This window comes from Corythoichthys intestinalis, chromosome 1 (genome assembly GCF_030265065.1).
Source record: "Corythoichthys intestinalis isolate RoL2023-P3 chromosome 1, ASM3026506v1, whole genome shotgun sequence".
Classification (NCBI taxonomy): domain Eukaryota; kingdom Metazoa; phylum Chordata; class Actinopteri; order Syngnathiformes; family Syngnathidae; genus Corythoichthys; species Corythoichthys intestinalis.
This window is the reverse complement of record NC_080395.1, coordinates 55,136,152-55,147,845: the sequence shown is the minus strand read 5'-3', so window position 1 is coordinate 55,147,845 and position 11,694 is coordinate 55,136,152. Positions and strand designations below refer to the sequence as shown.

Below are 11,694 nucleotides of genomic sequence, written 5' to 3'. Positions count from 1 at the left end.
AGGTCACAAATGAAATGTTCCAAAACACACAAAACATTTATTTCCATCAACATTCTGTACAGTACAATAATGTATATGGATGCTGTATATTATCATTCATGCACTGTTCTCACAAACATTGTTACATGCCAAATGGTAAATGCAATGTTCTAGTTCTTGGATGAAGCAAATTTTTTTCACATTGATATCAGGAAATACATTGAAAATTGGTCGCCGTCCTTCAATCCAAAGGTAATCACCATGACTACTGCTCTTTATGCTGAGAGTTGTTGGAGTCATCCTGTTTCTTAGGAAGCAGATATCTTCAAAACTATACCAAATTATGTGTACTTTCTTTGCTATATTGGCAAAAATGACTTCTAATACAAAATTGTGACTCTTGTGACTTTTAGAAATCCAGAAAGACCGGAATGTCCAATGGAAAAGACTGATCACATTGTGGAGAAAATAGGATGCCCTGGTAAAATGTCTGGAATGACAACATATTGTTTTTTGTATACAGTTTGGTGAAATTACTGATACAATTTTAAATGTCAGTTCTCAATGGCATAGAAAATTGTAATAATGTACTGGTATGCTGTATGACATCTTAGGGGGTGTAAGTGTCTTATGTATTCATATACCAATACAGTTTTACATTATAGTGATCCGTCGCTACTTCGTGCTTAAAACTTCACCTCCCCTTCTGTCCATCGCGGGTTTTTTTTTTTTTTTTTTTTTTTCGATTAAAAAAATAATAATAAAGAAATGCATAGAGCTGTCCCGATCCGATCATGTACTAGGAGTCTCTCACTCTGGCTCCTTCCGCTTTCTTGGTCAGGCACTGGAGTTGCTTATTAAAGTTAACCATGATTGACAGACGTCACATTTTGATCTTCCCAGAGACGCTTGGAAGCGGAAACTTCTAAGCCCCGCATGCGTCAATCATCGTTTAACTTGTTGAACAGTTGCTGTGGCAACTCATTGTGTGTAAGTGTAAGAGCAGATTTGAGTAAACTCACTCAATGAGGCCTTTAATAAAGACAAGCATTTTTCTACCTTATTCCCTTTTTAAAATCATTCGGTGGGACAGTATCACGTTTAAAACTTCATTTCATCACAATTATTACATTTGAAGTGCTTAAAAACTATTTATTAAAAAATATATATATATACTGCATATATATATATATATATAATATATATTATATATATGTACATATACAGTATATATACAGTGTATATATATATATATATATATATATATATATATATATATACACAGTATATTATATATGTACATATACAGTAATGTCGAAAAGATACAAAAAAACGATCTTTTCGACATCTGATGTAAAATTTGACTCGCCATTTGTTTCTACATACGACGAAATGCTTGAAATATGATTTTTGACAGCACCACAGTTTCTTCAACGTTTTTTTTAATTATATTTTGGGGAAAAGTGAATTTTTAAAAAAAAAATTTATATCTATCCAATGATGAATCTGAAAAAAAAAATACATTGAAAACACACCAAAAAAAGGGGGGGCACTACGTTGCAGATTTTCACTTATCGCGGCGGGTTCTGGTCCCCATTAACCACAAAAAACGAGGTATCGCTGTACTATACTGTAGAATGAGTAAACATTGCACCCAATCCTCAAACAAAAAAATACTTCTGTTAACTGAGGCAAATATGATGAAAGTACAGTGGGGCAAATAAGTAGTCATCCACCAATAATTCTCCTACTTGAAAAGATTAGAGAGGCCTGTAATTGTCAACATGGGTAAACTTCAACCATGAGAGACAGAATGTGAAAAAAAACAGAAAATCACATTGTTTGATTTTTAAAGAATTTATTTCCAAATTAGAGAGGAAATAAGTATTTGGTCACCTACAAACAAGCAAGATTTCTGGCTGTCAAAGAGGTCTAACTTCTTCTAACGAGGTCTAACGAGGCTCCTGTATTAATGGCACCTGTTTTAACTCATTATTGGTATAAAAGACACCTGTCCACAACTCAATCAGTCACACTCAAAACTCCACTATGGCCAAGACCAAAGAGCTGTCGAAGGACACCAGAGACAAAATTGTAGACCTGCACCAGGCTGGGAAGACTGAATCTGCAATAGGTAAAACGCTTGGTGTAAAGAAATCAACTGTGGGAGCAATTATTAGAAAATGGAAGACATACAAGACCACTGATAATCTCCCTTGATCTGGGGCTCCATGCAAGATCTCACCCCATGGCGTCAAAATGATAACAAGAACGGTGAGCAAAAATCCCAGAACCACACAGGGGACCTAGTGAATGACCTACAGAGAGCTTGGACCACAGTAACAAAGGCTACTATCAGTAACACAATGCGCCGCTAGGGACTCAAATCCTGCACTGCCAGACGTGTCCCCCTGCTGAAGAAAGTACACATCCAGGCCCGTCTGCGTTTCGCTAGAGAGCATTTGGATGATGCAGAAGAGGACAGGGAGCATGTGTTATGGTCAGATGAAACCAAAATAGAACTTTTTGGTAGATACACAGGTTCTCGTGTTTGGAGGAGAAAGAATACTGAATTACATCTGAATAACACCATACCCACTGTGAAGCATGGGGGTGGAAACATCATGCTTTGAGGCTGTTTTTCTGCAAAGGGACCAGGACCACTGATTTGTGTAGAGGAACGAATGACAAAACATCACTTCTCTAGAGGAGATCTGAATGGAGGAATGGGCCAAAATACCAGCAACAGTGTGTGAAAAGCTTGTGAAGAGTTACAGAAAACGTTTGGCCTCCGTTATTCCAACAAAGGGTACATAACAAAGTATTGAGATGAACTTTTGGTATTGACCAAATACTTATTTTCCACCATGATTTGCAAATAAATTCTTTAAAAATCAAACAATATGATTTTTTGTTTTTTCTTTTTTCCATATTCTGTGTCTCATAGTTGAGGTTTACCCATGTTGACAATTACAGGCCTCTCTAATATTTTCAAGTGGGAGAACTTGCACATTTAGTGGTTGACTAAATACTTATTTGCCCCACTGTAGATCATTTCATTGTGACGACAATTGGTAGGTTTGTGTGTGTCTTGGGTGTCTTGATCGGGGCCATCACAATTCCTTCACAATAGAATCTAGAAAATGAAGACATAGCATTCAGATATTGTGCTGCACACTCATTTTGAATTGAGAAAAAAATACAGTTAAGCATTTTGGTCATCTAAATTGAGTATTATCTAAACAAGTCTTATTTTGACATGACTAACAACTCAGTATTTGTGCTTTAAGACAACCTTCTGCTCATGGTGCTTAGAAGCAGATAAATGTATTCCAGTTACGGTATTACTATGTAGAGGAGTGCACCAAGGCAAAAAATCTGAACGTCTATAAAGTCACTTAATCTTAAAAATCAGCACTCATTTCCTTTACATATAGTGTACGAGACATACCACTTGGAAAATATTCTTCTTGCAGCCTTGCAAGAACTTCTCAGCTTAGGATAGGATAACAATGTCTAAAACTTTCCAATGAAAAAGCAAGAGACAAACTGAGTCAAGATATCAATTCCGCTGGATGTCACTAGCCATTGTGTAATTCCCCTTTTGAAATATTCAACAGCAGATACAGTCTTGGTCCTAGAGACAGCGCTCAGGTTTTCTCCTCCTGCGGGGGGCAGTGATCCCGCTGAAAGAGCAGGGCCACCCCCTTCCGAAAACGGTGGTCCCTGACACTGTAGATGATCACATTGCAGCAGCTGTTTGCCGTTAGAATCCAAAAGGCAACAAAGGAGAAGTTGCACCAGGTGTATCCCACTACATTTCCCAACACAAATACTGCAATGGGTGAAAAAGATGCGGTGAAAGCAAACGTTAATATGCTTATCGTCTTTGCAGCCTTAATGTCTGAAAATGAGGGTCTGTGAGGGCACGACCCCACTCCTGCACCAGTTCCTCCTTCTCCATCAGTCAAATTTCCTGCTGAGAGGAGTTTGCGTCTTCTCGAGTACTGCCTGATGCTCGTGAAAGACATAATATTAATGGCTAATGTTCCCCCAAGAAGAGTAAAATCAAACACCGGGAATAACAGCAGGATGTTGGCGTCACGTGGAAGTCGGTTACCCAGCAAAACTGGGGAGTAGTTGCACATGCGGCTACACTCGTTGTACTCTAGAGTGAAGTTGCTGCTGAATACAAGGGGTGCGAGCGCCAGGAGAAAACTGGCGGCCCACGAGAGCAGGATGAGGAGCAGAGTTCTCCTGCGCGTCACCAAAGCGTCCTTGTGGAGCGGCCACAGGATGGCCACGCTTCGCTCCACGGTCATGAGGAAGATGGTGCTGATGGACACGAAGGTACAACCGGCAAACACTGGTCCAATCAGCATGCAGGGCTGCCAGCGGTTCCTCTGTCCGCTTAGAGATGCGGAGCTGCCCTGATACCAAATGGGAGGCAAGTAAGTTACCATCAAGGAGACTTCAGTGTAAACTGAGAAAGGGACCACAAGTACGCCCACCATCATGTCAGCAATGGCCAGAGACACTGTCAACAGAGATACACATTTATTAGGAACATTTATCATAGAAAAAGTAGTCGAATCGTGTCTTGCTCTGGTCCTTTCCTCACAGACTACAGTACAAGTGACAAACTAAAGGCCAGAGTTGGGTAGAGTATCCAAAAATGTTACTCAAATAAGAGTAGCATTATTTCAAAATAGTAGTCAAAGTGAAAGTAGTAGTGAAAGTTGTCATCCCAAAAAATGTACTCGAAGTACAAGTAAAAAAAAGTATTTGGTGAAAAGAATTCTCAAGTAATGAGTAACATGGTGAGTGACTGCTTACGATGTTGGAGTTTGTTTTTTTTATCCATATGAAATATTAATATACAGTACTTTAAAGAAGACTATAACCTATTACATAACCACATTAAGACAGGGAATTTTAAAAAAAATCGATTCTGTTGAGAGATTTAAAAAAAATAAAAAATACTGAAATGAAGCATGATTCATCAAAGAGCAAGAGTACCCTCTAGTGGAGACATCATGTTTCATGTTACGAAACTAAAAGGATCATATCTCCGGTTTTCTGTGGTCAGTCGGTGCCAAATAAAAACTGAGAGACAGGTTCAAAGCCGCGCTTTCGAGTCATTTTGGTGACAGTGCTTTATGTCAAATACTTTTTTTAATAGGGTTTTTAAAGACGCTACATGATTAAACAGGCCAGCGAGATCATATGACGGCAAGCTTGAGTCTGATTGGTATAATGGAGACGTGATTATTGTTGCGACACCTCATTGGTGAAACTGGTAGTCCCACTGTTGGCGTCTCTGTCAAGAAAAAAGTTTTAAAAAGTAAAATGTATCTAGAATAAAGAGGGAAAATGTAACGACTAGCATAGCCCAAAATATTGTAGTAAGAGTAGCTTTTTTTTTCTTCTCAAATCTACTCAAGTAAAAGTAAAAAGTATGGCTTAGTAAAACTACTCTTAGAGGTACTTTTTTTTAATCAAAAAGTTACTCAAGCAAATGTAACCAAGTACTGGACTGTCTCAGGAAATTAGAATACACAATATTCTAATTTTTTGAGACAGTCCTGTGTATATATACAGGACTGACTCAGGAAATTAGAATACACAATATTCTAATTTCCTGAGACAGTCAGGAAATTAGAATATTGTGTATTCTAATTTCCTGAGACAGTCCTGTATATTTACACAGGACTGTCTCAAAAAATTAGAATATTGTGTATTCTAATTTTCTGAGACAGTCCAGTATATGTAATACGTTACTACCCACCTCTGTTAAAGGCCACGCCATTTTGTGTGGCCTGCCAAAGTAAAATTTCTGTATTCCTCAATGAAAGATCAAAAACGACAGAAATCAGCAAATATCTAATTTCCTTTTTTTTTTTTTTAATTTTTTTTTTTTTAAGAAAATACAAATAAATGAACGTTATTTTTCTAAAAAAAAAAAAAAAAAAAAGAATATTTACTGTTTTTTTTTTAATTTAAAAAAATATATAAAAATGAAACATATATAAGAAAACCTTTGCTATAAAGAGGCACAAAATGAGAGGATGTAGATAATTTATGGGTCAACAATGTCTCCAAACGGATTAAACGATTATCACAATAGTTGTTGAAATATTTGATAATCCATTAGTTGAAGACTAATTGGCTCGCCGAAGAAAACTATTACTGTGATGTGGCCCACAACAAAGGTGTTTGACACACCTGAACTGCACACAGAAACGCCAGAGATGAACTTTGAACTCCAAACCCCAGACACGCTAACCCCTAGACCAATGTGTTAGATTATTACCTTTCAGGTAGCCTTGTGGTGTCCTGGACTGTCTCGTCTGCACGAATACAATCAGAGTGATGACATTCCCAACCACAATCGCGAAAACCAGGCTGACCATGAACACCACTGCAAAGGTACGATTGACAAAGCCGCAACAGCAGATGCTACACAGAGGAGCCACAGGCTGCTCCGATACAATTTCTGCCCGGTGAGCTGGAGTCAGGTTAAAGGGAGGGTCAGAGGTTGTTGCCAACAGAACCCCTGGATCGACAGCAGAATCGGTTTCGTTTGGCAGAGCACTCATGGTCAGGCAACGTCTGCTCTTGTCTTGTTTGTATGGTGGGGTCAATCAGGACATTGTGTTCTGACCTCAGAGAACAGCCTGTTGGGCGAACATAAATCTGTCATCACCAACATAAAAATGTGAATTCAACTTGTAACACACACACAAAGAGTCCTTATAGACAAGAAATAAATGGAAAAAAAACATGAAACGATCCCACAATAATTTTGAGATATTTATTCTATTGTGGTGGTTGTTTGCGGTGGTCTGCATTTTTCAGAGTGCCACTTAGTGACCTTATTCGTCTCGAGCAGAATTACTCCTCTCTGTATAATGCAGTAGGTAATCAAAACAATGTTGTTTGTGCCTTTACTTAAAAAATACTGGCTGCACATCCATCATGATGATCGCCTTCAGAATATTTTCTGGCAGAGCACAGACTGACAAAAGATTAGTATTATCTATGTATGTTGGTTATACGTCACGTTTGTGCTCAACACTGAAGCACGAGGACCTCAGTGCTGTCAGTATTCATTCGGAACAATCGTGCTCTCTGAGCTGACAACAATGTGTACAGGTCTTTCAATCATTTATGACATTTGCTAGTCTGGAGCACAGAAACAGGTACAAATACAACAAAACAAATGGTGAATCGAACGGACACGTTCAGACTCTGGAGAAGAAAAAAAAAAGATTTATTCTACGTAAAGTCACAACCTTTATTACCTTCTACTGTCTTTGCCTCTGAGTAAAGAAATGGATCCTTTTCTCAAATGATCACGACATTTACGTGATATTTGGTCGATATTAAATAATAAGTCATTTTTGGATGAATGCACAAAAGTGCAGGTCTACCTTGTGTATATTAAAATGGCTTTACACTTATTGCGCTGCAGAAAGAGAAATTGAATTTAAATCGGCTATATTAATTCCGGGCAAGCCTTCTCAATGTTAAGATGACACAATATAGTCACGTTTACAGTATGTGGAATAATATGGTGTACCTATGAAAATGTAAGAAATGTGTTTTATCTTGTAAATGATGTCTGCATTGCACCAGATTGAGGATGGGGGGGGGGGGGGGGTGTTGACTGCATAAAGCAGAAATGACAATAAATTAAAAACCTTAGAATAGTCCTACTCATTAAGGAGCTGATTACCTTTAGTGAAGACGACAGGGCAAAGTCCACCCTCTGGCTAGACCTCCAGTGCAGAGAGCTCAGTAGCTGACATCACACAAACACACACACACACACGTACACGTTTTAATAATACTGTATTCACACTGACATAGCCCCCTTGTGTTTTGATCAATTTAAATTCAGTTCACACAGTTCAACGTGCCCTATAGCCGTGTACATATACGTGTGTGTATAGTGCGACTCAACAACAGACCTTGGAAGGAGGGAGGGACGGTATAGTTACACATGTTGTCACATGAGATTTTCTTCACCTACTTAGTTAATATTTTTTGATTCATTTGTGTTGTATATAGTTTGGGGTGACATGTTTTGAATAATACTGAAAAACCATCTTGTAATTGCTAATTAATAGTTTAAACCAGAGTTGTCCATAAATGACTTTTTAACCGATATCCCGATAATGTTAAACTCCAAAAATCCGATACTGACATAAAACCAATACCGATATATGGCGGAAAACACAGTTTCTGCTCTTGCAACCCTCTTTAAAATAAACTGCTGTATTTTAAGCCAAAAAAAAACTGTTGTGTTTGAAAGAACAATATGTCTATATGCTGTCATAGCAGATTCATGGCACGTTAAGCCCCCAAACTGTCTTTAATTTGTCTGTTTTATCCTCAAAACCCCTGTCTACTGACGTCGCGCAACCGCTTTTGTTTCAACCCAGCCATAAAACGTAGGTAATTAATTATATTTATTATTCAAAATGTCATTTTTAGCTTAGAATCATTAATTGATGTCTAATATTTCGGTAAAAAAAAAGAAAAAGACCGAAAAATTTGTCACTCGCATCTTTTAAACTTTTAAACAAATCACGTCGCAATGAAAAAAATGGCGTCTGTAAAAAAGTCACAGATATCTACCTCATAACTATCGCTAAATTGTATTATTTGTTACGGTCGCATTTTCCCCGATATGTTAGATGATAAATAATTGATCCAAACCAAGAAAAATTGAAGAAAAAAAAAAACGTTTAAAAGGGTAAATATATGAAAAAGAAAATCATCACCACTCCTTGATGTCTACAATTTCTGCATCGCGACTGTTGTTATATTACCATGTTTCACCCATAAAATCCCCCCCCAAAATCCAGCTGTGGCCATTCACAGCTGTCTCTTGACACTCAGTGATACATGCGACATGGAGTTTTTGGATCGAAACAAGGTAAGTTCGCGATAATATCTCGTTAAAGTCATGGCGTCTGTAATTCTGCTCTCGTGTGCTCTCACCTCCAGATAGGGTTTTTCTGTTTAAAAAATTTTTTTTTTTTTTTTTTTTTTTTTTTTAAATGCCCTCTGTCCAAAATTTTTCTTCCCCCAGAAAATTGAGATTTTAAGCTTTACAATGACGTATCACACATGCATATCGGACCATTTTGAATTTTGGCCAATTTGGGGGTCTCAGAGCGGAACTTCAAGTCACCTGAGTATTTTCCCCCATATGCATATGATATGTAATTGTATTGTGATGCCCCGCTGGATGCTTTAATAATGATAAATGTAACAACTTTAAGGTTTTCCAAGATAAACTTTCTGTGAAAAAAGAGAACAACAGCAACTGAAAAAGTGCCTATATTGCACCACTATATTTATTGTTGAAATCAAAATGCAGTAGTGCACACATCAGTTTTTTTGGATCAAGCGCAAGTGCAAAGTGCCAATAAGGCACTGCCATATCACATATGCACATCCATATTGGCCCAAAACCAATGTCGTTATTATGGTCCGTCATCATATCATTTTATCAATAACTCTAGTTTATTCTGTCATGCCACTCACAAAACACTTTGGCCTTGTCCAAAAGTCTTCTTGATAACTGACTTGTTTTAAAAAAATACATTTTTAAGAAAGGGATAAATGTGTGCAAATGTCACATTCCAAACCTGTAAAAAAAAAAACGCAGGCTAAAATTTTCTCCCCCTCTAAATAAAACAATCGAGTTATATCTCTTGTACCTGCTTCTTTGAGACAAAATGCTACTTTCCAATTACTGAATTTTCATAAAGAGGAGCCCCATACAAATAGAAAAATAGATGAAATATGGAGGATAAAAAACTACTATTTCAAAAACTGAGATGGCAAATTTCAGAGTATCTATAGAAAAACATTTCACAGTACTTGCTGTAGTCATTCATCCGAATGTTGGCCACTCATATTTTTCCACACAAAAACTCATTTTGTAAGCATGCCTTTATGGACTTTGATTTTTGCACTTGGGCAAAGTCATGCTGCAACAAAAAAAATCTAATCACCAATTAATGTACTTATACAGATTGTGGTTTTCGGAACTTTGTATAGGTTTGTACTGCTATACAGTACATTACTTGTCATTGACAGACATGATGCATCCAGAAAAATCAGAGTTGCAAAGCTGGGTTGTGTATACTAAAAATACCACAGTACAGGAGCACGTTTTTATTCCCTGTTAGAACAGTATGTGTTCTTTCCTTTCTACACACGTCTCAGTCCAAATTGAATCTCTGTAGGCTACAATGAAATCCCAAGACTAATAAATGAAGAAAAATGTGTTGCTCAGTAAAAGTCATGGGTCTTCAAACAGGACAATGGATCAAAACACAACCATTGTACAAAACATTGGTCAATTTAAAGTGAAGTGCTTTGATCTAAATCCTATCAAACATCTGTGGAAGCAGCTTCAGTATGTGATTTTTTAATATAGGGACCTGTCAAATATGTGACAAGGGAGCAATTGGTCACGAGGACTAGGCAGTGTCATAGACAAATAAAGAAACTACGATTGCAGTAATTCTCTCGATGTGCTGTGCAAGAACAATTCATTTCAGCATCTCTGGGCTAATTTCACTTTTATATATATATATATAGAGAGAGAGAATTTTGATTGGCCCACAAAAAAAAATAAATTGCTTATTTTATGTTTCAATTTAATGAAATCAGTTTAATCGACGTAATTTATTCCACAGCGTAATTTGTCCGTCGAATGGTTGAATGGATGAATACATTATTCAAGGACATGAGTCGAAGCCCCCCCGCCCCCCTTGTAACAAATTGCCAATATGTAGCAACATTTCATTTATAACAGGCGATATTTGTTGAAAATTTGTTTCAGAATGTGCAACTTATTTTACCTCTAATTAAACATTTCACACTTATAAATGTAAAACTAAGGCAATACCTAAAACAAACAAACACAAAAAAAGAGTATTTTTTTCTTACCTGCATTTGACTGATATGCACCATGAAGCTTTTGAGCACAGGTTAAAAAGAAATCCAATAAAAGAAGCTTGACTGTGCGAACCTGGATTATCAGTGAAAGCTGCTGCTGCGAAGTAGGTAGTGGAAGTATTGTCTTGGTGCCAGAGAACCATTCCCCAATCTCTCACTCTTTCCTCAGTCCATCCTCACTCTCCCTAACGTGTGCTAGATGTGCTCTGCAGACGTCCTTCAGCTTCTGCATGGACGCACTCTTACGACACAGCAAGTTCCCAGCAGTCGCAAGTGCCTCCTCCGCAGCCTTCTCATCTTCCTCCTCCAACTTGTACAGCTTCCAGCTTTGTGCAATATTGAGGACAAAAGTACCACAATGAAATCAATAAATACACTGTGTCATGTCATTGTTTCTTTATTTCACTTTAAACTGAAATTTATATTTTTCTATCATTTTACGGAGCAACCTAACTACGTATCTACCCACCTACACTTAAATTTTTCTATCATTTGACTGAGCAACATACCTATCTACCCACATACAGTGGTATGAAAAAGTATGTGAACCTTTTCAAATTTCTCACATTTCCGCAAAAAATCCCCATCAAATTTGATCTGATCTTTGTCAAAATCACACAGATGAAAATAGAGTGTCTGCTTTAACTAATACCACCCAAAGATTTATAGGTTTTCATATTTTAATGAGGATAACATGTAGACCACAGGTGTCAAACCTATTCCAGAAAGTGC

At 37.4% G+C, this 11,694-nt stretch overlaps 1 protein-coding gene across 3 annotated transcripts; it reads right to left on the bottom strand.

Moving 5' to 3' along the window:
- Positions 1 to 1,281: 1,281 nt before the first annotated feature.
- Positions 1,282 to 11,184, bottom strand: LOC130918030 (trace amine-associated receptor 13c-like). 3 transcript variants are annotated; one of them, XM_057840020.1, is made up of 5 exons: positions 10,954 to 11,184; positions 7,718 to 7,783; positions 6,293 to 6,656; positions 4,491 to 4,516; positions 1,282 to 4,409 (listed from the first exon to the last, which is right to left on the bottom strand). In XM_057840020.1, the coding sequence occupies exons 3-5, from the start codon at positions 6,576 to 6,578 to the stop codon at positions 3,630 to 3,632; spliced, it is 1,092 nt and encodes a 363-aa protein (XP_057696003.1). In that variant the 5' UTR covers positions 6,579 to 6,656; positions 7,718 to 7,783; positions 10,954 to 11,184; the 3' UTR covers positions 1,282 to 3,629. The 3 variants fall into 3 exon arrangements, with proteins under 3 accessions (XP_057696003.1, XP_057695906.1, XP_057695989.1); XM_057839923.1 differs by having other exon boundaries at positions 1,282 to 4,516; XM_057840006.1 differs by lacking the exons at positions 7,718 to 7,783; positions 10,954 to 11,184 and having other exon boundaries at positions 1,282 to 4,516; positions 6,293 to 6,978.
- Positions 11,185 to 11,694: the final 510 nt, after the last annotated feature.

Coding starts and splice junctions, on each gene's coding strand:
- LOC130918030 (XM_057839923.1), bottom strand. CDS start 6,578: ATGAGTGCTCTGCCAAACGAAACCGATTCTGCTGTCGATCCAGGGGTT. Junction 4,517..6,292: donor ACCACAAGGCTACCTGAAAG/GTAATAATCTAA, acceptor CTCTGTTGACAG/TGTCTCTGGCCATTGCTGAC.